The sequence below is a fragment of the Carcharodon carcharias genome, chromosome 18, assembly GCF_017639515.1.
Source record: "Carcharodon carcharias isolate sCarCar2 chromosome 18, sCarCar2.pri, whole genome shotgun sequence".
NCBI lineage: Eukaryota > Metazoa > Chordata > Chondrichthyes > Lamniformes > Lamnidae > Carcharodon > Carcharodon carcharias.
The window spans coordinates 102,014,995-102,042,794 of NC_054484.1; the positions used below are offsets into that span (position 1 = coordinate 102,014,995).

Genomic DNA, 27,800 nt, shown 5'->3' on the forward strand with positions numbered 1-27,800 from the left:
GTTGCACTTATCCAGGCAAGTGGAGAGTATTCCATCACACTACTGATTTATGCCTTGTGAATGGTAGACAGGCTTTGTGGAGTCAGGAGATGAGTTACTTACCTCAAAATTCCCAATCTCTGATCTGCTCTTATGGCCACAGTATTTATATAGTAATTCCAGTTCAGTTTCTGGTCAATGGTAACCCCCAGGATGTTGATCGTGGGAGATTCAGCTATGGCAGTGCCATTCAATATCAAGGAGATGCTTAGATTCTGTCTTGTTGATGAGGTTCATTGTCTGGCACTTGTTATCCAGGTCTTGCTACATATGGACACTGGTCTGACCTTAACAGGGTTTTTTAGTGAATTTAGAGGCGGTGTATTTTACCAATTCTGTAGAAGCCCCACTGTTTACACTTTCAGGTTGTAAAGAATCAGACAGGTTTTTTTTAGGTTAAACAAAGATCAATGTGGATTCAATATGGTTCAATGGATTCACTCAAGTTCTGTCGAAGGGTCATGAGGACTCGAAACGTCGACTCTTTTCTTCTCTGCCGATGCTGCCAGACCTGCTGAGTTTTTCCAGGTAATTCTGTTTTTGTTAAAGATCAATATAAGTTTATTTAAACTATTTCCTGATATTAAAAAATGAGGTAAATCGCAACCACCATTCATACCTCACACACATTCGTCTGGACCCACATACCAGTACAGAATAAAAGGAAAGGCTCAATGACTTTTTACTGTTCGTGAAAAAAATACAACAAAGGAGTATATGGTTAGCTATTCCTTGGCTGGTCATGATGCAGTGATTCCACGTTGTGGGCATTATGTCAGTTACCTTCCTGGGTGTAGTTGTATGGTGCAGATTTCCACGTTTTATTCCCAAAAGATCTCGGTTTGCAATAAATTTCTCTTCTCAGGATGGTTACTTTGCAAATCCAGGCAGAATACTTCCGAGAGGGAGACAGCTTCAGCTGTTTCACTACAGCATTGTGTTTTGATCTCTCTCCCCTGCTTGGTAAGCAATCCCTTGAAGTTCTCTGCTGACTGTATATTCCAGAGAAATTCTATTAGTCCATGCTGTCAAAGCTTTTCATCTTGCACTCATCAGGACAATTCGTAGGAATGCCAAATTACAAAGGGAACAATAATTTACACTGCATGAGAAGAGAGTGCTGATTGGTTGGTAAGTTGACTCAAATCGGTAGAGGCATTGCCATGGAGAATGTACCAGTTAACCGATAACTGATGGTTAACTGCCAAGCTTTGTTTAACCAGGCAGGTTGACTCTGATTGGTCAAGGCATTGCCCTGGAGAATTAACCAAAGAATGGCTGTCGCCTGTTTTGTTTAGTTGAAAAAGGTGCAATATGTGTACAGGTTCTTTCTGTCTACAAAGGACAGGGCGCTGTCATGTTGTGTGTGTGAACAAATGCAGCTTCTAACACATGTAAGTGAGCCACACTGCGAGCCCGACTGATAATCTTAAATCGCTTCGACAGCATGTGTCTTTTTTCAACAACACTCAAGCTCTGTATTACCAAACAACTACTGATCCATTTGCTAGAATGGCTTTCAGTTTCTCAAATGCTGTGTGGCATCCCTCTGTCCATACTACCTTCATTTTTTCTGTAACAGGTCTATTAGTGGGGCAGTTATGGTACTGAAGTTAGGGACGAACTTGTGGCAGAAACCGCACATTCCTAGGAATCTCATTATTTCCCGTTTTGTTGTGGGGATGGGAAAATTCACTACTGCCTGTAACTTCGCAGCTTTGGGCAGGACCTGTCCTTGATCCACCACATGTCCTAGTTAGGTCACCTGAGCCTTAGCGAATTTGTTTTCTGCGAGGCTGACCACTAGGTCAGCTGACTGTAACCTTTGGAAGAGGGCTTCGAGTCGTTCTAGGTGGCTTTCCCAGGTGTCACTATGTACTTGTACCCAATTATGCAGTCTATCACTACCTGGTTCATCAGCCTTTGAAAGGTGGTTGGACATATTGGAGTCCAAACGGCATGACCTGACACGGGAAATAACACATCTGGAGTTATGAAGGCAGAGATCTCCTTCGCTCAGATGGTCAAAGGCACTTGTCAGTATTCCTTTAATAAGTCTATCTTAGTGATGTAGGCTCTGTTATCTATTCTGTCTATGCAGTCTTCCAGGTGGGGAATCAGGTAGAAATCAGCTTTGTTTACTGCATTAATCTTTTGGTAATCAATACAGAGCCTTGAGGAGCCATCCAGCTTCAGCACAAGCACAACTGGGGAACTCTAGCTGCTGTTACTGGGCTTGATTAGTTTGTGATCCAAATTATATCTGATCCCCTCTCGGGCTTGGATCAGTTTCTCTGGGTCTACACGGTAGGGATTCTGCTTAACCGTGGCGGGGGGGGGGGGGTTATCTTTCACATCCACAGCATGTAAAGATAAAGTGGTGCAGCCTGGCTTGTCTCCAGATACTGTTAAACAAGTTGAGCAGCCTTGTCGGGTCGCTTCTTTGTTCCACATCTAAATGGGTGAATAGGTGTCTAATTTCTCTAAAATATGCATGTTTGTTAACCAAATGGTAAGGGCTTCAATTTGGACCTCACCCAGGCCTCCTCCTAATTCGTCCTCACTGTGCCTTGCGCCCTCCAGTTTTTTTTTGCTATCTGGTAGATAGACCCTTACCTGCTTGTCCCTTTCCCAGCTGTGGTACCGTTTTATCATGTTGACATGACACAGCCTCTGTTTTTTCCTACATGTGGGGTGTCAATTAAATAGTTTATCTCCCCAATTCTCTTTGCTACCCTGTATGGGCCACTGAACTAAGTTTTCAGGGGTTCACCCTGTATTGGAAGCACAGACTCCTAGCTGAAGGGTTTGGGCCTCGGCATTTCTGCCTGCCTGCTTTTTCATAGTTGTTTGCAAGGTTTTTAAGCCATATCGCAGGGTCTAGTTAGCCACTCACCGACGCAAATATATGGCTGTTATGAAAGTATAATAGTTTTCATAATATTTTTCTGGTTTATTGTAAAGTAGATTATGGGTGTGAGTGTAGATGGTTCTGTGAGATTTAATTACATTTGGAGTCAGGTGGACTGCAAGCTTGAAATTATCAAAAGAAGCTAGGTGTAGAAATGTACTTGAAATGCTAATGAGTAAACATGGACACTGTCTTAACATGTAAGGGAATTTACATTTTTAGATAAGTGAAGGGATTGTCTAGATTTCAAAGGGATGTTAGTATGTTTACAGGTAGCCAAATAAGCAAGGCTAAGGAGTGTCTTTATTTTTCCCAAAGCTTCCTGACAATATTGGCAATATGAAAGTTTTTATATTATGGGAAAGATATAGTTCCAAAGACATATGGAACAATGGATTTTACATATTAAAGTGGAAGAAACATATATAAAGGAGAATGTAAGGTTATGGGGTGGGCCCATGTAAGATCTAACAACAGTGTGAAACAGCCTTAAGGAAGCCTCCAGCCATTTGTGCATAAGTCTGCTATGTCCAGTAACTGAAGTTGAAGAAAACCATTTGGAATTCCACTGTCAAGTGGGTACTATGTTAACTTGCTGGCTTTTTTAAAAATCTAAAATCTATTTTGGACTGTTGCCTTAAAATGTAACTGGGAGTCAGGTAATTAGGAATTTTCAGAGTTGGTATAGTATTAAGAAATTGTACTTTTATGTATGTGCTTGAAATCTTCTATTTGGTTAATAAATATTTTAATTTTATTTTTAAAATCTCTAAAGGTCTTGGTGGACTCATAACTTTTGAATTCAGTGTATACATCTCATAATACGTACAAATTGCAAAACCATTGTGATAGCATAGCTAAGTTCCCTTGTGGATTTGGTTCTCCTGGCACGCATCATCTGCCATGTCAAAACAATGTATAACATGGAGACCTCTATCTTCTGTTCTAGAAATTTCACCTTGGTTAATTTCAGGGGCCCCCTCCCTTGGTGTCTGTAAACTAATTCAAAAGGGGTGAACCTTTGGGTGAATCATTGTGTGAATCCCTGGTGGAAAACAGAAGAAAACCGAGTACTTTAACCCAGTCATGGCTTACTCATGATAATATGCCCTGATGATTGTTTTCAGGGTTTGGTGGTATTGTTCTAAAACTCCTTGGGACTGTGGATGGTACGCTGAGGACTTTAGCTGTTACTCCCAGGTTACCCATGACTTCCAGGAATATTCCAGGAACATGAAATTTGAGCCTTGATCCGACTGGATCTCAGTGGGCAGCCCACATTGGGGAAAGAATTGTGTTAATCCCTCCACCATTACCTTGACAGAGATGGATCTCAGGGGAATGGCCTCTGGGAATCAAGTAGCCACATCCATAATAATAATATACTGGTAGCCCCCTTTTGTTTTTGGCAGGGGTCCTACACAATTCACGAGCACCTTGCTGGAGGGTTCCTCAAAGGCAGGTATAGGAATCAAAAGGTGCAGATTTAATTGCAGGTTGTGATTTCTTCACTACCTGACAGGTTTGGCAGGTTTTGCAGAACTTCACCAATTCTTTGTGGAGGTGAGGTCAGTAAAGATGTTGGCTTACGAGGGCTCGGGATTTTCGTATACCGACAAGTCCAGCCATTGGGATTTCATGGACTAGCCTCAATATTTCCCTTCGGTACCTAGGTGGCACCACTACCAGGTGGATCACTATACACTCCTTGCCAGCAGGTCTGTGAGGAGGTCTCCACTTCCTCAACAGTACCTCATTTTTAAAATAATAGCTCTCCACAACTCCCTCCATTTCAGCTTCAGTTTGGGCAGTCTGTACTAACCTTTTAAGCACCAGGTCAGCTTGCTGGACTACAACCAAGGAAGACCTACTCATTACATCCTTTGGCCTTCTAAACACCCAAAAAAGGTTTTGGATGACTAGATGGCAGGGTCATCTGTCTGCAGTGCTGGTTTGGCCACCTCTGACAGGACTTGTTTGGCCATAGACTGGGTCGCTATGCCAGGGACTTTCTCCCATATCTGCTCTGCCTCTCTGACCCCACTTGGCTTCTCTAAAACCACTGGGGATGCTACTACCTTTAATCCCGCTGGGTCATTCCCAAGGAGCAGGTTAAACCCATCCACAGGTAAATTAGAGATGGCTCCCACGGTTACTTGTCCTGAAATTAGGTCGCACTCCAGATAGACCCTGGATAAAGCTATGGGCATGTATGTTCCTTTGATACCCTTTACCAGCACTTGGGTCTGTACTGCACTCTCTGGGGGAAAGATCATGCCTCTTCTCAGAAGTATAGATTGGCTGACCCCAGTATCCCTCAGTATGACTAAGGGCTTGCCTCATTCACGGGAAATGGGGACACTCTTCCTTCGGTCACAAACTCTTTGTGACTCTCAGGGACTTTGCTAAACTCACCCACAGTCACAGGGGCATGTTTACAGGGACTTGCTGCTGCGGTCAGAGCCGTAGCCTGGTGTGCTATGCTCACCACCTGTCTCCCTTTCTCTGCACAGGAAGTACGGGCCCCAATAAATCCTACAGGCTTTCCCCATAGCCTCCAGCACTCAGCATGAAGGTGTCCAGCCTTATGGTAATAGAACACAGGCTTCTGGCCTCACTCCTCTTCTCAGCACCATCCTTTATGGCCTGAGGAGGGCTCCCTGTATTCCCAGCGTCCCTTCTCTCCCATAGGTGCTCAGCTTCCTATCGGTCTTCCACCTCCTATCCTTTTTAGGCTGTTGGGGGTGATTAAGGAAGGGTTTCTTTTGGGTTGAGGGCTCACGGGCAAGCTCCCATAATCCTCAGCTAGGGTTGCTGCCTGCTTGGCCCTTGCCATTTTCTGTTCCTCTTTGTGTGTTTTTAGAGGGAGAATGGTTTTTTGAACTCTTCGAGGAGCACTATTTCTCGATGGCCTCACTCTTAAGTGCTCATATCTATCGACCGAGCACCAGCTGCTTAAGCCTTTCAAATTCAACGTACATTTGATCCTGCTATTTTTGGAGAAAATGGAATTTCTGATGGTACACCCCACCACCAGTTCGTACGCACTTAAAATAGCATTCTTTGCCACCTCAGTTTGACAAACTCTCATCAGGCAACAGGGAGTAAACTTTGTGAGCCTTGCCTGTGAGTCTGATTTGCAGCAGCAGAGCCCAGATCTCTACTGGCCACTTTACTTTTTGAGCTATCCTTTCAAAACAGATGAAGGCGGCTTCTACCTCTTCCTCAAACTTGGGGTTAAATGAAAAACATGAGTAGCTCGATGCTCGGACCTGAGCTAAGGGTGCCTTCAGTGGGCACAGCGGACCTGTCCTTACGCAGTTCGAGCATTCTCATCTCCATTTGGAAAGCTCACTCTTTCTCCCTTTCTGCTTTTCTTTCTTCCTCTCTCTTCCCACATTTCTTTCTTCCCTCTCTCTTTCTGCTTTTCTTTCTTCCTCTATCTCCCTAGCTTAGAATTCTAGCTCTGGCTGTTTCTGTCCTAGCTGTAATTATGCTAAAGCTAGGCTGTCAGTCGCAATTTCTCCAGGGTTGTAATCCAATTCTCTGGCTAGGAGTTTTAAAATTTAAGGTTTCCTGGCTTGTGGCTTGTGGGTGAAACTCTAACACCAAATGCTTAGCTACCGTGTGTGTGAGTGTCTGTGTGTGTGAGCGTGTGTGTGAGTGTGAGTGTACGCACGTACGTGTGTACGTATGCATACATGTGTGTGTACACGCATGAGCGTATGGAACTAAAGTGTAGCTAAGAATTTGGAGTTAGAATTTCGTCCAAAAGCCAGGAAACCTGAAATTTTAAAACTCATAGCCAGGTAGCGCACACGCACAATCTTTCTGTGAGAATCTTGTACTATTAACTGAGATGGGAGTAACACCCTCTAAATAGAATCGCTGATTTAAAGATATTCCAAACTTAACTCTGCTTAATATCTAAACCAATATATTTTAAAACTTCACAAGCCTGATGCCCAATTTTAAATTCTACCTGAAATCTTATTAATGACATATTTCTCAAATTCCACAGTACATCCCATAAGAAATCATCAACATGCATCATGAAGATATCTGGAAGCTTTCCTTTTCGATATCAATAAATTGATTTTCAGCAAAACAATATTTACACAATTTTATAAGAAGTTACTCACAAAGATACACATTAGAAAAATGCACATCCTAACCTACAGCAACAGTTCAAGTCAATGTCTATTTATAGGGGCACAAGTGATTCACAAGTCCACAGGAATACAAAGCACTACATTTAGCACCTTCTTTGTTGCGGGAGTTGCCGGAAAGATGACATGTTTAGACATAAATCTGCCTTTGGGCTCCACTTCAGATTTTGTGTCAAGGTTTACTCCCTTAGCTTTCAACTCTCCTGAGGTATCCACAAAGCAGTAGAGCTATTTGCCCATAGCTGAAAGTTTGGTTCATGAGTGCCAGGGCGTGTCCACACACCAGTGTGCCATACACTGCATGTCTGGGGGCCAAACCGCCTCAGAGTTCCTCTGAAGCCATTGTGTGTCCAACAGCATCTAACATCGGGTGAAGAAAGTTAGCATGTTTTCCTCTTTTGTGTGCTAGTTTGCTTCTCATTTTCACCCTACACTGCTGGCTAGCAGCAATGCGAATAAGAAAGTCAAATGTCTCTCCCTGTCAGTGCACAGCCTCTCTATGGCAAGTCCCCAAGCTGTGGTTCCTCATGGCAACATATAGGAACTGGGTCCCTTGAAATCCCAGGCTAAAGTTTCAGAGGGACCTCTCCCTTATATATATCAGGTATATTCCCTTTCCAGCACTCTTTACCATTTATTACCCTCTTTGTCTGCCTACCTCCCAATCCCCACACCAATATCTTCGATTATATGTTCTCTCTTCTGTGCTCTGCACTGAGCAGCTCCTCAACCTTCTTGGTTTCAATATTAACCAATTCCCCAAGCTCTTTTTGAATTAACTTCCTATCTGTCCTCCCTCAATTTTGCATCTAAAAAGAACTTGGCTACAACATTCAACAAAAGTTCTTCCACAATCTCATCTCACCTTACTTCTGTGATCTCTTGTGTAAATTCCCCATTTGAATACTCTGCCATTGACAGAGACAAACTCTTGTGCATTTCTTTTCTTTACTAACCACTTGCATTCCAAATCTAAAACACTGTCCCTGCAACTTTAAAACAGTCTTAAAACCACTTTGGTCATCTCTTCCAAGATCTTATTTCTGGGCTCGCCATTCATTCCTTTTGCCTATTTGTGAAGCACCTGAATATTTCAGTAGGTTGAAAATACATTGTATAAATAAAAGCTATTCTTGCATGCATTCACGTTATGTTCCTCTTCTCCATGAATACACACTGATCACATGGCATCACATGGTTAGCAGTAAATAGTTGCAAAAGAATATACTGAAAACAATAGAAGCTCCCAGCCAACTTCCTCAGTTCAATCTTTGAGTCAATCCTGTCTCCTACCAACTACGTCAGAGTCTTCCACTTGCCAGATAGTTTGAATATTTCAGATAACACCCAGAAAATAGCCAGATGTGAGTACTTACTTTTTATTACATTGACTACTACGTCATCCCTCTTTCAGCTTTTAATATCTGAATGCTTGCCTAGCGAACCATTTGAAATTAAACTACATTTAATACATCATGTATAATTTAATAACCCTTCATATTGTAACAAATGAGACACCAAAGTAAAGGCACTGAATTGAACTCTTGTTCTTTATTACTTGTTTTCAAATTATAGAACATACAGTCAACAAGAAAGAGTCTAAATACCTCCCATTGTCATTTAATGTGAAATCCCCATCATTAACCAGAAACCGCCTATATATCCGGGCCATAGAGCAGGTCAGAGGCTGGGCATTCTTCAGGGACTGACCCCTCTCCTGACTCCCCAAAAACTGCCCACCATCTACAAGGCACAAGTCAAGAGTGTGATAAAATGCTCTCCACTCGCCTGGGTGAGTGCAGCTTCAACAACACTCAAGAAGCTCAACACCACTGAAAAAAAACTCCCCTGATGGGCATCTTAAGCATTCATTCCCTCTACCACCATTGTATTTTGGCTGCATTGTATACAATCTACAAGAAGCAATGTAACAACTCATCAAGGCTTCTAATGGTACCTTCCAAAGTACAATCTTGACTACTTAGAAGCACAAGGACAGCAGGCTCACTGGAACACAATCTCCTCCAAATCACAAGGCATTCTGACTTGGAAATATATCACCATTCCTTCACTGTCCATAAAGGAACGCATTTTTTTTAAGTCTAGTTACAATCTAGTTACAAATTCATTATATGTTTCCACTTCCATCTAAACAAATGATCATTTTGACACAAGTTGGACAACAAAAGGAACAGCATCCTATCTTTGAATAAGGCATTCTGCACCCACCCAGCCTTAACATGGGCATTAATTACCTCAGATCTTAGCTATAGCTCCCTTAATTTTTTGTGGAGGGAAATCAAGAAACTAGGGCAACACAGGTTGGTGTTTGGGGTGGTGAGCTCCATCAGACCATCAAGCTAGTCTGCACCTCTGGGTGGTAACACATTTATTTCTTCTCCCAAGCTTCCAGACCACTGGAATACGCTTGCTTTGCCAGTTGTTTCTCATTTCTCCATTTCTACAAGCCTTACCCTCCTTCCTCCTCAAATATTCAGAAATTCTGTCTCTCGTAAAATCTCAAGGCATTCTGATGCCTTTAATTTGATATCTCTCCTATTGCCTTGTGCTATTATTTCTGCCACCTAACCATTTCATGTTTTCCACTAAAGCTCTTGGTAAGTCATTCTATTCTGTCTTTCGTGTGTGCTTCTTCCCCTTTATATTTAAAAAAGTAGCAGCATAAAGGTATAGTCATTTGGTAGTACAGAACTTGAGTACTGCTGTGAAAAAAGAGACATTTTTTGTCTTTTCGTCTTGCACACAGCAGGACAATCCGCAAGAAAATACCAATGTCAGGGGAGACAACATATTTATACTGTATGTAAAGACAGTGCTGATTGGTTGGCAAATAGGTTCTGATCGGTAGAGGCATTGCCATGGAGAATGCACCAGTTGATGGTGACTGACAGTTAACTGCCAAACATTCTTTTAAATTTAAACCAGGCAGCTTGAGTCTGATTAGTCAAACATTGCCCTGGGGTATGAACCAGTGAACGGCTGTTGCTTATTTTGTTTAGCTGAAACAGGCACAATATGTGTGCATGTTGTTTGTCTGCAAAGAGTGGGGCCACGTGTATTAATATATGTAGCTTCCAGTACACGCAAATAGGCCACACAGCGAGCCTAATTGATATCAGTGTAATTCGTAGCAACTGGAGGGTTATTTAGAAAATGTTGTCCAATCAGAGAATCACATCTAACGTTGGAAGCTGTTTTTTTTAAATTTTGCAAGCATGGGACGATATGGTACAGCCCGTACCTTATCTGTTGCAAGCAGCAGAAGGGGCACGCTGTTTGATACAATCTGCCAGTCTTTGGGATGTATGGCCTACATACCTAGCTTAACACTGGCACTGAAATTCATAGACCATATTACTCATTTGTGTGATAGAACATCTTTTTGGCTTGATGACAGCATCCTGTTAGTGGTGAATACCACTCGTGTTGCTACTGAATAGTAGCAGCATGAAACAGCTAGCTTCACCTGTTGCTCAAATGTTTGAGATACCTTGCCCTTCCAAGGTATCTGAGGTAGATAGGGCACATTTCAGGGCCAAAAGTGATGGCCTTGGGCCTGTTCATCAGTTTGCACTATATGCAGTGTGATATGATCTGATCAGAGTAGCCATTATCCCACAGGATGTCTTTGATGCACCTTATTTCAGCATCAAGCTTGCGTGGTGAGCAAATGGCTTGGATCCTAATTATGAGGTTGCTGATAAGGCCAATCTTATAGCGGGTATAAGAGTCCCAACATGTGTATCAAACAGTGACGGTAGGCTTGCGGTAGACTGTGGTAGGGAACACCCTGGCAGATTTCTCAACTCGTACGTCAAGGAAAGGGAGTTCATTTGCTCTGAATTTGAGCGCAGGATGGAGTACATTAAGACATGCAAGGAAGTTATTGAATGCAGCTGCAGATTTAAATATAAAGTATCATGCACATATCGGAAATAATCAAGAGGTAGGTGGTTTGAGTGCCAGTGTGATGCTAGGTAGGTAAGCCGTACGTCCTGAAGACTGGCGTATTGTATCAAGTAGCATGTCCCTTCCGCTGTTCACAACCAGCAAGGTACGGACCGTACCCAATTAGCCTGTGCTCTCAAAACTCAGAAGTGTCCAACATTATATGTGATTCCATGATTGGACAACATTTGCTAAATAATCCTCAGTGTGCTAAGGATTGCGCTGAGAGCCAATGTAAGATCATCGGTCGGACTCGCAGTATGGCGCATTGGTGTGTAATGGAAGCTACATATATTAATACACAGGGCCTTGTTCTTTGCAGACAAGGAATATGTACACACATTGTGTCTGTTTCAGCGAAACAAAATAATTAACAGCCATATGTTGGTTAATGCCCCAGGGCAATATCTTCACCAATCAGAGTCAAGATGCCTGGTTTAAATTTCAAACAATGCATGGCAGTTAACTGTCAGTCACCATCAACTGGTGCATTCTTCATGGCAACACATCTACCAATCAGATTCCACTTGCCAACCAATCAGCACTCTCTTCTCATCCAGTATAAATATGTTGCTTCCCCTGGCATTGGTATTTTCTTGTGAATTGTCCTGATGAGACAAGACAAAAAGCCTCAACAAAAAAATGTCTCTTTTTCCAGCAATCCTCAAGAATAAAGGGAAGTATGTTCATTTGCAATATCTCCCAGCTCTGATAAAGGAACTGCACCTGAAATATTAACTCCTCTGTTCTGTTCTCTCCACAGTTGTTGTCAAACCCAAGTGCTTCTAGCATCTTTTTTTTTACAGATTTCCAGAACCTACAGTATTTTAACACTGAGCCACGTCTCTTAAAAATAAGGAACAGAAAATGCTTCCAAACAATATATTGTTTTGCTCAGAAACCTACAAAATATAGGAAGATGAGACATGGCTTTGTGCCCATGGCCATCATCCAACTGAACTGCCGATCTCTACAGCTCTGCTATAGAAGGGTGCTGAGAGGCGGGGGGTGCCAAGTAAGCCATGAGTAAAGACTTCTACTTTACCAGGATGACACTGATTGCAGATGACAAAACTCACACCCAGTAATGACACTCACAATCATAAACAATTCAAACATTTTACAGCCACTGGAAGCACATATGCCCTTTTTCATAGGCCTCATGATCTGATACTATAGTTTGCCATATGTATTGATCAGATTCAATGTGATTGCATCAGGATGTGAAGCACTATTGTAGCATGAGTACACGGACAACCACGAAGACACGGCATAAAGTTCCCAGGTTGCACCCCATCCTGTCAGTGCTATTAGATGTCACAGTTTCAGCTGGTAAAAATGTGCATCAAGTCAGCACTGTCACAGGGTCTAGGCTAAAGGTAAATGTGGTTTAAAATTAAGAGAGCAAGTCATACTGTGCTATTCACATACATATTATTGTTATGACAGGTTGGGACCTGTCTATCATTGGGATATTGCAGAGATAAACCTCACTTATAAAGTCACCTCCTCTCCAATTCTGTCTTATGAAATTATTCATTTTCCTTTACTTTAGTGGAAAGGAATAATAAAACTAGAGGCAACCAAACAGTTAACAACAATTTTCCACCCCACAAGCTGACCCCACTGAAGTTGAAGATAACTCCCATAGTGTTTTTCCAGGAAGCCTTTTAAACTATACATTAAGTGGTATTGAAAGCATCAGGTAAACAAAATGCAAAAGTTTTCAATTTGTGATCTCTTGATCCTGCAGTTTGGCTCTTAATTTATTTTCTTCCCTCTATAAAGTTCTTCATTCCCAACACTACCCAAAAAAGGCAATTAGACAGATTTTGACTTTCCCTTTCATCTTGCATATCAAAATTTCCTGAAATTCAATGCAATTTCATCACTGATAATGGTAAAATTTAACTTTAAAGAGAACTAGCTCATTCTGTACATTAAGCATAATTACTTAAAATAATTACATCGTTACTGGATGGATTATACCAATAGAGCAGTTGAAATGGTGAATTTCAAATTCTAATGGCTATAAAGTTTCTTTTGCCCAAAAGACTTAAGGCTCAAATAAGCTACTAACCTTGTGCCTGCATTTTAGTACCACCCCATAGGCTCCTGCAAAAGAAGAAAAAAATACCTTCGGTTATTGAAATCAAACATCTTAAACATTTATTTTTTTTCCCTTTTCAATCCTTTACTGCAAAGGGACTGCCTTATTGCCAGGTTCCAAATCCATGGACACTGATCACGTTCCAGCATATTGCCCAGGTGGCATTATACACACAGCAGATTAACATTGAAGTATTCAATCTCAGGCAGCATCAGAAGCAAGCCCAATCTTATCCTTGTCTGATGTCGATACATACACTCCTCGTAGGGCTACCTGAATTGCGATCAGGAGTGGAACACTGGCTGATGTATGCCTGGCTATTTCAGAGGTACTGCACCCAATTCTTGCCCTGATTGAGATCTTCCAACAATGCACAGATGGAGGAATTTTGCCTGAGGCATTCTTTGTTTGTGTGGTTTAGCTTTTCAATGGGCAAAGATGTTTTGTGTGTTTTGGGAGGAAAATTACAGGAGGACGATCAAAATGTTAAAAGAACCTTTAATTGGGACAAAGATATCTGTTCCTTTATTGCTTTTCAAATTCTTGTCAAAATACAGAATTTAAATTCATAATCAGTGAGTTACTCAACACATCTTTACCCTTCTGAAGTAAGGAAAATTAAATCAATTAGACAGTGCAACAACTTGGATTATTTTCACGAATTCAGTCAATTCCTGAACTGCACTGACATAACTAAGCAGGTCACCAAACAACAATGTAAGAAATAGCCCACCGGAGCTCCTAGAAAGTATCAAGATATTTTATGGGAGAAGAAAACTGGAGTATATGGAGTAAAACTCCTCATAAAATATGAAATTTATGACCTGAATTAACAATGACTTCATACTCATACACACATATAAGCTTTTAGTGAAAAACAAGCTTAAAAATCATTAAACCCCCTGCCCACCACCCCCCCTCCCCCCAACCCCCTAACATCAAACTAATTTCGGGTGCAGACTGTAACTTACTTTTTAAAAAGTAACAAGTTAGAATTAAGCATTCTTTAAAAACCAGTCACATCAATTTGCCATCAAACAAAAAAAAACCCCATTTAAAATGTAGGCTCAAATTCTGAACACAATGGCTGAATTTGTTAGACCAGAGCACCTCACTGAGTGGTTCTATTTGTTACACTTCTTCCCCTCATCCTGCAGCTTGAAAAACACTTTGCATTATTCTAACAATTTATAATGTAACGACAAGGTCAAAGGGGCATCTGGGACCTTAGTGAATCTCCTTAGCCAATGAAATTTAAGCGTACAGGAAATAACAGAACGTAACGAGAATCACAGAATGTTTACAGTGCTGAAGGAGGCCATTCAGCCCATCATTTCTGCACCAGCTCTCTGACTGAGCAATTTACTTAGTGACATTCTCCTGCCTTCCCTCCATAACCCTACACATTTTCCTTTTCAAATAACAGTTTAATTACCTTTTGAATGCCTCGATTGAGCCTGCCTCCCACACACTCCTGTGCAGTGCATTCTGGACCCTGACCACTGTATGAAAAAGCTTTTTCTCATATTGCTTTTGCTTCGTTTGCAAATTACCTTAAATCTGTGCCCTCTCATTCTTGATCCTGGAACAGTTTCTCCCTATCTACTCCATCCAGAACTCTCATGATTTTGAATAGCTCTAGCAAATATCCTCTCAGCCTTCTCTTCTCCAAGGAAAACAGTCCTAACTTCACCAATCTATCTTCATAACTGAAGTTCCTTATCCCTGGAACCATTCTTGTGAAAGTGCAGAAAACAGTCTCCTATGCCTTCACGTCCTTCCTAAAGTGCAGCATCCAGAACTAGACACAATACTCCAGTTGAGGTCAAATTGGATGAGAGGGGAAAATGACAGAAATGAAATGTAGGCAAAAAATTTTTTTACTCTCAGAACTTTGCTACCTTCAACAATGAGATTATATTTTCCATTGTTCCCTCTTTGAGCCTATGAGTTTGAATGGCAATGCAGGAGTATAAATCTTATCATTAAATACTAGCCGGTGAGTTTATTTCATTTTAAAAACACAAATGGGACAATATCATGAAAGTCATGGGAAGGTGGATGATGAGTTCTGGTTTTTACAAGGCACCACAAATCACCCATCAATTTATGGCGATTTACAACTAATGTTGTATCTCTTCTGTGACACAAGTGACTTTCATTTACCAAACTAATAACAGTGCCATTATTTTTCCAACAAATTCTGGGAAAATGTGTTCATCTGGAGAATGTTATGTCAATATGAATATTTGTTCACGTCAATCGAAACTCTCAAACTTACCTTCACCTACAATTCCAAGGACTTCAAATTTATTCATCACATCACCAATGTCAGGAATCTTCATGAAGACAAATTTCTCTGACAACTATGATCCCAAATCACATCATAGTTATGGATATTAAAAAGTAATTTGCTGCAGGCAGGTATTGTACAGTGTCCATAAAGCCACGAGTTCCAACAAATCAAATTCACATCCTTCATACTTGTCATAATCTAGTCACAATGCCGTCCCATCTGCAAGAAATAATGTTTGTAATTATCAATTCTGAAACTATTCCTCGGGTACAAAATCCTATTATCTAGGAAGAAATAAGCTTGTGTTTACTAATCTTGTTCCATAGAGACAAGATAACATTCCAAACTGTTCTGCTCTGCCCATCTACGTTTCCCTTGGAAATCCTGTGTTAGACTGATGCTGATTGGCCATGGATTCAATTTGTTTTAATCAAATTTCAATTGATTCCAAATTGTATTAAACATGACAACATGAAACAATATGAGGAATAACACACATTCTATCTGACATGCATGCCAAAATGCTTGTTACCTGAAGGTCTTGCAGCTTGGACAAAAGCTGGATTTCTTGTGCATGATCAACATAGTCTTTATTATTTGTACTATATGGAAAACAGTGAATTTCCATAATCCTTCATCCAAAATAACTCGATATTACCCAAAGTCCAAAATCATTCAACAGTTTTAGCATTATATCAAAAACATGCTCCTGCAAGTTCTGGCAAGGGAACATGGGCACGTGGGATGCAAAGAGGCATGAAAACAGCATTTTATAAATGCTGGTAGACAAACTGAATTCAGCTGACTAGTCCCCAAAGTGTCACATTAAATCTATGATATCATCTGAATTTGCACTACTGCCAGAAAATACAGTGGCATCCATCTAGGAGCTTCTACTTACTGAGTTTGATTGACAGTGCAAGTACATGCAAATAACTTGACATAAGGGATGTCTCAAGGTGTCAAAAGTAACTACTGAAAACATCGCATATTTAATTTTTCTCCTTCATTAAGCCATAAACATGGTCAAATTAATATTTAATAGACAGCTGATCATAACCCCTCTGTTATTACTTGTCCATTCTCTAGTCACTAGAGTGTAGTGATCCTTCATGAATGAAGTTTCAGACAAATTGAATCCATGGCCAATCAGCATCAATCTAACACAGGATTTCCAAGGGAAACATAGATAGGCAGAGCAGAAAAGACAATGAACTACTCCAGTAGGAAAGGCAGAATCTATTAATTTTCCATTTTGTTGCTTATGTTCATTATGAACTGTACTGTCACCAAACACAGAAGGAAGAAAGTGAGCAACTGGTGGCAAGATATTCCATAACATAGTCCTAAAGCATGGAAATTTGACTATCTACTATTGCTTCCCCATCTATAAGGTACATTTTCTGCCATATATGTACTCTTTCAAAATACTACATATGGTACAAAAGTGCTTTTTGTATAAGCATTCTCAAAGTGGCTGCATTTATTGTTACATCCAGCATTTATTCAAATACATAACTGTAGCAGTATCTGCAGAATCTGTTATTTTTTGCCAAAGCAATTTTAGGTGCTTTTAACTTCCTGATTTGCTGGTTTGGATACTTAAATTTAATTGGTTACCTACCTGCTTGTGTCATCACTGCAGCTGCACGCCAAGACATGCCCTTGATTTAATACCAGATTTAAATTGCCATAGGGAAAGGGGAAATTGCTGCCACAAAGATCATTAAATCTTCGCGGGCAACTTTCTTTGAGGTCAATGGCAAACATTATGGACAGTCTTGTCCTCCATTTTCCCTATTCCTTTCTGACAAGTACAAAATTCTTCACTGCACCTCTGAATGACACAGCCAACATCAAAGACTCATGCTGCAGGGAAATAAGGATTTTTGTATTTATAAAACAAAGTCTCTACATATTGAGGTTGGTGAAACATCTACTTCAGCAGAGAGCATGGAAATTTATCTCAAGATTCCTTCTGATACTTTTTGTTCTACAACTTTGGGGTTACTTTATAAAACCATACAATTTTGATAAATACAGTTCTTTGCATTTTTTCCAATTAAGACATCTGATGTGGTTCTGTATTTCAGCCAAGATACCATAGCATATAATCAGCAGCCTGAATTTTTTTTTACATCTGCTTACACAAAAGCAGCCCCATCAGTGTTGACATCTTTCATGTGGTTCACAACTTCCCAATTATTTCAGCAGGGTGGCAGTTCGCACTGGCCATCATTTCTTGATCATGTGACTTGGATAATGTAATATCACAAAATTTGCACAAGCAATTGGCGGAAGCCACAGTATCCAGTATGTGAAAAATTACAGCTGGAAGGTTTGGTTTCTATCCGTAGATATGACAAAAAAACACAAGTAGCAATTATACAATGGACAGATGCTCTCCACATTATATATGTACTGCAAAACACTTTCACTAGGATTTAAAAGTGATCTTATAAATACACTACATAAATTGGCTTTATCATTTTCTCTCACCATTCAAATATTGACGTACAAATTAATTTTAATGGGAAACTCCAACAAAATTAAACACAAGAAGTGGAGATTCAAACACATTTTTAAAAATCTTTTACAGCTAGGGCGCAAACACATTTTTTCTATTATCTTGTACTTAACCTTTTATCTAGGCCGTAATTTCTCTCTGACCCAAGTTTAAGCATCAAGAGCTTTGACAAACAAGTATGAAACATTTTTACTGATCTAAACACAAAGACGTATATTCCATATTTTTTGACCCCCGCATGATTAAGTATGGGGAAAATATTTACTCCTCCTTATGATCATTCATTTTGGTCCTATGGTTTTAAACATCAGCTATTTAGTATATAAACAGTAATACAACTTTAGTAGAACATCGCAATGAGAAAATGTATTTTATTCAAAATAGGAGGGAGGGACTCTATGCTCAAATGCTTAAGAGAATATTGCAACTTGTATAATTAATTAAAATTTATTTCAATTTTTAACAATTTCATTGACAGGTTCCCAGTTATAGAAACGATTCCAAATCCATTTTTTTGAAAATGCAATTTGTACCTGGCCCACTAACTGACGGAATTAATGGCCGATGTTCTTGTGATTTCAAAATGGTATTATTTACTCTGTGCGTTCCTTTCCAGTGCAGACCATTTGATCGGCATCCCGTTCACCATCTTAAACATTCATTCTCTCAACCACTGACACACAGTGACAGCAGTGTATGTATACCATATACAAAAGGCACTGCTAGAAATTCATCAAGCCTTCTTCGACAGCATCTTCCAAACCCACGATCTTTAACACTGAGAAGAACAGGACAGCAGATGCATAGGAACACCATCGTCTGCAAGTTCCCCTCCAAGCCATACACTGTCATGACTAACAACTATATTGCCATTCCTTCATTGTCGCCGGGACAAAATCCTGGAACTCTCCTCTTAACAGCACTGTGGGTGTACCTACAACATTTCAAGGTGGTGGCTCACTACCCCTTCTCAATGGCAATTAGGGATGGGCAGCAAATGCTGGCCTAGCCAGAGATGCCCACGTTCCGTGAAAGAATAAAAGAGCATCAGTTGTCATTTCTGCTGTTTTGTTTTATCACTCCTCCAATTTAACAGCAAGAAATATTCAAATAACCTTTACAATAAATTAACAGTTAGATTGCTGGCAGGTTTGGGAAAATTCACATCTCACTGAGTAAATCATTGGAAACCCAGCATACTACTGTAATACTGAAAATAATGTGGTGCAGCCAAAGCCAAAAGTTGCTTTATTAGAAAAATACTAACATTAAACTATAAAATAAACAAAAATGACAATACTTCAACTGTCACACTATATTTCTTTATAGCATCACCCCTCCAATTTCGATTTATTTCCATCCAATTTTATCTAACCTTTCTTGTCTTTATCAATTCTGTTCTGGCTCACATCAATTTTAAGATAGAAATAAATTTTTCATTGGCTGAAAACAACCTTTAAAAACTAGTTTTCCAGTCGATTCAAAAGTGATAATGTAATTGTTCATATAGTTGGAGATCAATGAAGAGTTTAAAAAGCTTAATGCAAGAAGTAAGGAGGATGACACAAAGGGCAGAATATTATGCTCGGCGTGCAGGCGTGCGCCCGACCTGCCTGAGTGTAAAATGACACACAGTGACGTCAGGCATGCGTCCCAATGTCATTGCGCACTCACACAATATTTCGTTCGACGGGTGTGCGCCAGAGTCGGCTGCATGCCCGCCAATAATTAAAAGGCCTATTAAGGCCATTAACAATCTAATTAAATTCAAATCTATGCTGCCCATCCAACCTTATGGTTGGCAGGCAGGCAAAAAGGCCAAGTAGCCTTTACATTTTTTAGGAAACCTCATCCATGAGTTAAATAAAAACTTTATTTTGGAATTAAAAACATGTCACATGAGGGGACATGTTTTATTAAATTTTCACTGTCTTTATTAAAAATTTTTAAAAGATGCTTCAATCTCCTGAAGCAGCTCCGTACCTCAGGGAGATTGAGGCGTTCTTTTGCGCGCATGTGCGAACTGCACGACAGGTCTGGCTCTCCCTCCTCCCCCGCTCAGCACTGCCGCTCACAATCCAGGCAGGGCAGGCCTTAATTGGCCCGCCTGCGTGAAATCGCGGTGTGGAGCCCATCGCAGGCAGTGGTCGGTTTCCTGATCGACCCTGCTGAGCACCCCTGCCAAGGGCAAAATCCTGCACAAAGAGTCTACAGAGGGATATAGACAGGTTAAGTGAATGGGCAAAAACTGGCAGATGGAATATGATGTGGGGAAATGTGAGGTTATGCACTTTGGCAGGAAGAATAGAGGAGCTGAATATTATTTAAAATGAAGAAGACTGCAGAAGGTTGCAGCACAGAGGGATTTGGGGGCCCTTGTGCATGAATCACAAAAAGCTAGCATACAAGTTCAGAAGGGAATAGGGAAGGCAAATGGAATGTTGGCCTTTATTTCAAAGGAATAGAATATAAAAATAGGGAAGTCTTGCTAAAACTATACAAGGCACTAGTTAGACCGCACCTGGAATACTGTGAACCGTTTTGGTCCCCTTATCTAAGGAAAGATGTACTGACAATTGGAGGCAGTCCAGAGAAGAGTCACTAGGTTGATCCTGGGTATGGAGGGATTATTTTATGAGGAGAGGTTGAGTAGATTGGGCCTGTACTCAATGAAGTTTAGAAGAATGACAGGCAACCTTATTGAAACATATAAGACTCTTAGGGGGCTTGACAGGGTAGATACTGAGAGGTTGTTTCCCTTGTGCGAGATTCTAGGACCAGAGGGCATAATCTCAGAGTAAGGGGTCACCCATTTAAGACAGAGATGAGGAGGAATTTCTTCTCTCTGAGTGTAGTAATTCTGTGGAATTCTCTACTGCAGAGAGCTGTAGAAGCTGGGTCATTAAGTATATTCAAGGCTGAGATAGACAGATTTTTAATCAGTAAGGGAATCAAGGGTTATGGGGAAAAGGCAGGAAAGTGGAGTTGAGAATTATCAGATCAGCTGTGATCTCATTGAATGGCGGAGCAGACTCAATGAGCTGAATGGCCTACTTCAGCTCCTATGTCTTACGGTAAGTGAGAAGACTGAAAACTCTTGAAACTCTTTTTCTAATACTAAAGTTTGTCTTCTTTTTTATTTATAAATTGGAAAATCTATTATTCACGATTTTTACTCTATTTATTTTCTAAAATAAGCTGAATTTTTTCAGGAAATTTAATGAAACTGTAAATACAGAGCGTTACAGATCAATTACTCTGCAAAGTGGTAAATGACTACAGTATGCCAGCCTCTGGAAGCAACTGGTAAATAACTACTACCACATTCCTGATTTTGCCGAAGAGTTGCAGTTATTTTGCTGAAAGAACAAAATCTTCATACACTAAGGAGTTTTAACCTTGTCAGAAGGCTGGTTTTAAATAAAAGTCAGAATATCTTTACAAGAGAATTTACTTAAGTTCACATTCCTGATAGAATAACCTTATATTTTCAACTGCAGCTGAAGCACTCAAAATGTCAAATTGATATGAAAAAGAATATTTATATCATTCCTTTTAACTGCCCCATCACCAACATTACCTGTCTAAGGGGACAGGCAAACAAAGTTATTTCATGAGCACTGCAATGGCTAAAGAATCTTCTAATTTTCTCCTCTTTACTGTAGTGCCTCATCTCATTGCAATACATGAAGTTTAAGCGTTCTATTTACAAGGCAGTATTTTTAGTGCAACTGCCTTTAAGAATAAGTAGGGCAATGTAACATCTGCTCTCTGATTAATGGATACTGGATAGTTACATTCTCTGCAGCGTCTTAATTAATGGGCATCAGTTTTGAATTACATTTGCAAAACAATTGGTTATAATTGATCTCAAAAAACAGCTATTAAATCTTGTACATAACATAGTCTCCATTAGAAACTCTGAAGTTTACAATCCTAGAATAATCAAAAGATGTTCTCTCAGATCAACAGATTTTTGTTGGATGAGGGCATCATGAGAAATGGAGCAATGGTAGGAGCTAAGGTACAGTTAATCCATGATCTAAGCAAATGGTGGAACAGGCTCGAGGGACTGACTGGCCTATTTTGTTTCCTAAGTAGATCACAACCTTATTCTCCAAAACAACATCAACATTAAACTTCCTACTTTATCTGCAGCAGTAATTACTGCTGATATCCAAAAGGAAATGGGTACATGAGATTACTGGAATGAGCACATAATATCACAAACGTGCTTTGCCAGATTCATAAACTGTGTAAATCTGACAATGTAAAAAGAATCAGTGGGACATTCTTTTGATGCCACTTGCTTTTCTTCTTAAAACATTGTTATGGGAAGGGGGAATTTCATCTTAGATGACTGTGCTCATGATGTGCTTCATCCCATCATCCTTCTCAATTTCTTTGCAGCCTTTAAATGGCACTCCAAAACCCCTTATCCATTGTCCAGCTGTGGATCAAACCCTGTCTGATTCCACTCTTTCCTAACCAGTTATTGCCATATATCCTGCAGTGATTTCTCTGCTGATCACCATACTTACCTCTGGAGTTCCCTCAAGGCCCTATCCCGAGTTCTCTCCTATTTCTCACCTTAATGGGGCCCCTCTATGACATCCTCCAAAATCATAACATCAGATTCCACATGCATGCCAATGACACCCATCTTAACCTCACCACCACCTCTCTTACTGCCCCAGCATTGTCAAAATACTTGCCCAATGTTCAATCCTGGATGCGCCAAAATTTTCTCCAAATAAATATCGGGAAGATGGAAACTATTGTCTTTGACCCCCACCACCCTGGTCCTCCATGGCCCTTCTCTATCTCTATAACCTTCTCTATCACTACAAACCTCAGAGGACTCTAGGACTTTGTTTCCTCCCACCATAGTCTCTTGTACAGCCTTCATTTTCTTTGCCCCACAATTGGCGGGAGTGCCTTAAGCCTTCTAGGACCTGAGTTGAGTTCTCTCCCTAAATCTGTGACCTGTCTCTCTATTTCTCCTTGATCAAGACATACCCTAAAACTTATCTTCTTGACCTCACTTGTCCTAATATCTCCTCCTTTGGCTCAATGTCAATTTTTGACTGATTACGCTGCTTCGAAGCACCCAAGGATATTTTACTATATTAAAGCTGCAATATGAATGCAAATAGTTACTTCTGTAACAGCACCAGTTTCATGGCATGACCTTCGGAGATTGTGTGACTTAATTAAGCACCAGTGGAGGTTAAATAAAAAGATGCATAAGAGAGCAACTAGTTCAGATAAAAGCAAGCATCAAAGAAATTAAACAGTAACATAAGTACACAGCAAGGATCAGAAAGAGAAATTAAAATTTCACAAACTACACAGGAGTTTTATGAAATCTCATTCAGGGAAAAGCACTGAATATATATTTTTTTAAATCTACATAATCTCAAGAGTTTCATCACCAATTGAAAATATTTGTATTAGAACTGTAGCACAAGTATTTTAAGAGCAAAACATTTTGGTGGAAGCTGAAATGCAACTGCTTCTAGAGAACTCCACTACCCTGCCCCCCGCCACCTCCCCTTCCCCTCTCCCCCCGCCCACCCACCAGATCTATTTGAATTCAACTTTGTTTCTGTCCACTTCAAGGACTGAAGGATTACCAGGTCCTTTGAACAGTCACATTTCAGTCTTGACCAGTTGTGGCAACATGTTTGAATCACCGTAAAAGAGTTTAAATCATCCTTGGCAAACTAAACTTACATAATTTCATAAATATGCCTACCATTTTACAACTAACTAAAATGTAAGTACTTGAAGCTGATAATAATTACTTTTCCCCAAATAAATTTGTAGCATGGGTCTGCTCAGGCTTCACCACTCATTCTCTCCAATCCTATCTTTCAGCTGTTCCTCTTTGTCAGACCTTACACCACATGAAGTCATAATCGTTGAGTTGTAGCACAATTACTGACAGATTATCTTTTTTCTTTCCAACTGCAGTGCAATTCCAGCATTCTGTATGTTAAGTATTTGTTGAAGTTTCTACTTCCATCTATCTCTCTGGATTCTGTTTTAATGGGTATTAAGGAGATGGTAGCAGGACATTTAGAAGACCAGAATACTGTCAGGCAACATTAGCATGGTTTTGTGAAAGAGAAATTGTGTTTGACAAACTTATTAGAGTTCTTTGAAGATATAAAAGCAGGGTGAATAAAGAGGTACCAGTAGATGCAGTGTATTTGGATTTCCAAAAGGCATTCGATAAGGTGCCACATAAAATGTTACTACACAAGATAAGAGCTCATGGTATTGGGGATGATACATTAGCATGGATGAAGTGTTGATTAACTAACAGGAAATAAAGAGTTGGGATACATGGGTCATTTTCAGGTTGGAAAACTGTAACTAGTGGAGTGCCACAGAGATCAGTCTTGGGGCCTCAACTACTTACAATATATATTCGTGACTTCAATGAAGGATCGACATTGTGGCCAAATTTGCTGGCAACACAAAGATAGATAAGGGGGCAAGTTTTGAGGAAGATACAAAGAGTCTGCAAAGGGATAAAGATAGGTTTCGTGCATGGGCAAAAATTTGGCTGATGGTGTGTAATGTGGGAAAATGTGAGGTTGTCCACTTTGGAAGGGAGCATTAAAAAGCAGAACGCTATGGTAGAGGTATCCAGGTATCCTTGCACAGGAATCACAAATACTTAGCAGGTACAGCAAATGATTAGGAAGGTAGATGGAATGTTGGCCTTTATTGCAAAGGGGTGGAGTATAAAAGTGGTGAAATTTTACTTCAGCTGTACAGGGCATTGGTGAGATCACATCTGGAGTACTCTGCACAGTTTTGGTCTCTTTACATAGGAGGGATACACTTGCATTGGAAGGAGCTCGGAGAAGGTTCACTAGGCTGATCCTTGGGATGAAGAGGTTGGCTTACGAGGAAAGGTTAAACAGGCTGGTCCTGTACTCACTGGTGTTTAGAAGAATGAGAGCTAATCTTATTGAAACATATAAGGTTCTGAGGTGGCTTGACATGGTAGATCATAAGAGGATGTTTCCTCTCATGGGGGAATTTAGGGAGCACAGTTTCAAAATAAGGTGGTCTCCCATTTAAGACAGCAAGGAGGAATTTCTTTTCTGAATTCTTTGGAATTCTCTTCCACAGAAAGCAGCGGAGGCTGAGTCATTGAATATATTCAAGGCTGAGTTAGATATTTGATCTACAAGGGACTCAAGGGTTACGGGGGAGGGGGGGTGCAGGCAGGAAAGTGGAGTTATTATCTTATTGAATTATGTTATTGAATGGCAGAACGGGGGGGGGTCAAGGGACCGAATGGCCTCCATCTGGCTCCAATTTTTTATGAATGGGCTTATTGAGCTACTTCACCTAATTTAGTTTAGCCCATCCAGTCCTGGATGGTCTTACTTTACACACATACATTTACTTTCCCTTACTCCTCCAAATCGAACAGGAAAAGTAGAGCCTGGGTGAGCAGTGTGTTACCACTCCAACATACTATACAACTGTTACTGCTTAACTGTATAGATTCCCAATTGTGAGTTTACAAGGAAATAGAGTGCTTACAGAAAGATAAACAATGGATCGAATCACAGAAGACACTGTCAAAGATCTCTTTGAAAGGTCCTTGACCTTTAAACACTAACCCTTGTATCCCCCTCCATAGATGCCCCCGACCCACTAAGTTTTCAGCATTTATCTTTTCAAAACTAAGATTTACTATTGGTCAGATCAAGAGTGAGATAAATACAGAAATAGAAGTAGGTCATCTGCGTGGCTGGGATGGTGTGCAGAATTTCTAAGCACGGTTTAAATAGGGCATCGCCATCTTTAATTCTGAATTAAGTTGTACCTATGCAACAAAAAGCATACAAATAATGGAGTTACTAAAAGAAAAGAGCTAATCCTAATCAGGCCACATTAAATGTTCCAATATGCTTTTGAGTCTATTTTACCACGAATCATAAACGATATCAACAATCTTCTCTGATAAGACAGCTATGAGGTCATTTTCTTTAATTATTCTGAAACACAATGACAATCAGCATCCAATCTACAATTATAAGCCTATATATCCTGAGTTGTTGATTTCATGACACCTCCACAGGAGCCCAAAAATAAAGCTAGGCAGTATATAAACGAATGGTAACTCAATCCACAACTTCAATGGATTAAGAGCTGACATTTGTGTGTGTGGTTTTGGAAAATAGGTCAAATAATTTCCACTCAAATGATTTACATCACTTGCTCTTAAAAAAAAATACACAAAGTAAATGTCACTTTATAAGCAATAAGATGCAAGAGATAAAAGTATACCCATTCAGATTACTTTAAAAAAAACAAATTATACTAAATCGCACTCGTTATGGTTCCAGAAACAGAATATATTGAGCAATGGATACTCTGCAAATGCATGTCAACAGGTGAAAGGATTCAGGTTAAAGATGGCAATTACATTGTTAGGAATATCAATTATTCGAGCAAAATCATTACAAATCAGCGCGTGAAAAACAATTTACATAAATACCACCACCTCCACCCTTCCCCTCTCCTCCAACATGCTCCGTCAGGACAGCCCCTGGAATCCCCATCTTGCAGTTGCTCCCTTTTTTTTTGGCTGTTGGCTGAAGCTCCGGCTCCTGCGTGACCTGGAGTGAAGGAGCCGACAGGTGAGCCGACCCCGGGGGTGGCGCGAGCGAGACGCGAGGCTGATGGTCCCCCGCCCACCCGCCCAGGGCGCAGGTCCGGGGGCTCGAGCTGCGCCGTGCCGCGCACCACACCGCCTCCTCCCAGCCCGGCGCGAGCCAGCATCGGCGGTTGGAGCTCACTGTCTAATATCGGCGGTGGCGGCGGAGGTGACATGCGGCTCACCCGGCCACCGCGAAAAAGGGGGGGGGGGGGGGGAAGAGAGAGAAGGCCGTCTCCACGGACCCAGCAACCGCTCTACCGAATAGTCCTAGTCCCACCCCTCCCGAGTCCTCACTCACCCGCATTGAGAAGGGCTCCGCTCCGCAGTACCGACTGCTCAACGGAATCGCCATGTTCCACTGCGTAACCACGACGTCAGGACCAGCGCGTGCACAGATGACTCAGTCCGTTGGGCGGCTCGAGGTGGCGCGGGGGAGTCTTCCCAGATTTTACCGGTCAGCAGCCCGCGCCCCACACCCCAGCAGCTAGACAGGGACGGTCACTCGACACTCCCCTCCCTCAGCCCCAGCATCGGAACGGTGGTGGCGGTCGCTCAATGTTCCCCCACCCGTCCCGGGGTAGGGGCGGTCATTCAACACTCCTCCACAGTCCCGGGACAGACCCTCCTCCCCCGGGACAGACCCTCCTCCCCGGGGGCAGTCATTCAGTAATACCACCCCCCCCCCCCCCCAAAATACTGGGACAAGGGTGGTCATTCAACACTCCCCACAGCCCTTGGACAGGGACAATCACTCGACACCTCACAGCACTAGAACAGGGGTGGTCACTCAACACCCCTTGGACAGGGGAGGTCACTCACCCTCCCCACCCCTTCCCCCAGGTCAGGGGCGGTCACTCACTTCTGTCCCCCTACCACAGGACCACAGCCCCAGGAGAGGGGGCAGTCACTCATTAACATCACACCCCACAATACTCGGACAAGGGTGGTCACTCAACACCCACACCCCACAGCACTGGGACAAGGGTGAGCACTTCTCTCTTTCTCCCCCCCCCCCCCCCCCCCCCCCCGCCCCCGCCCCTGCCCAACAACAGCCCTTGGACAAGGTGGTCACTCATTTGTCATCCCA

General features: G+C 41.2%; 1 protein-coding gene across 5 annotated transcripts in view; it reads right to left on the reverse strand.

Moving 5' to 3' along the window:
- The window catches only part of cdkl5 (cyclin-dependent kinase-like 5), a 190,992-nt gene extending 163,909 nt beyond the window's left edge, over positions 1–27,083 (reverse strand). For all 5 annotated transcript variants that reach the window (XM_041211033.1, XM_041211034.1, XM_041211032.1 and 2 more), the window contains exons 1-3: positions 27,012–27,083; positions 15,480–15,713; positions 13,169–13,203 (exon numbers count right to left, since the gene is read on the reverse strand). In XM_041211033.1, coding sequence (XP_041066967.1) covers positions 13,169–13,203; positions 15,480–15,543 — 99 coding nt within the window. In that variant the 5' untranslated portion in view covers positions 15,544–15,713; positions 27,012–27,083. The remainder of the gene's footprint in view (positions 1–13,168; positions 13,204–15,479; positions 15,714–27,011) is intronic.
- Between the last annotated feature and the right edge of the window lie 717 nt (positions 27,084–27,800).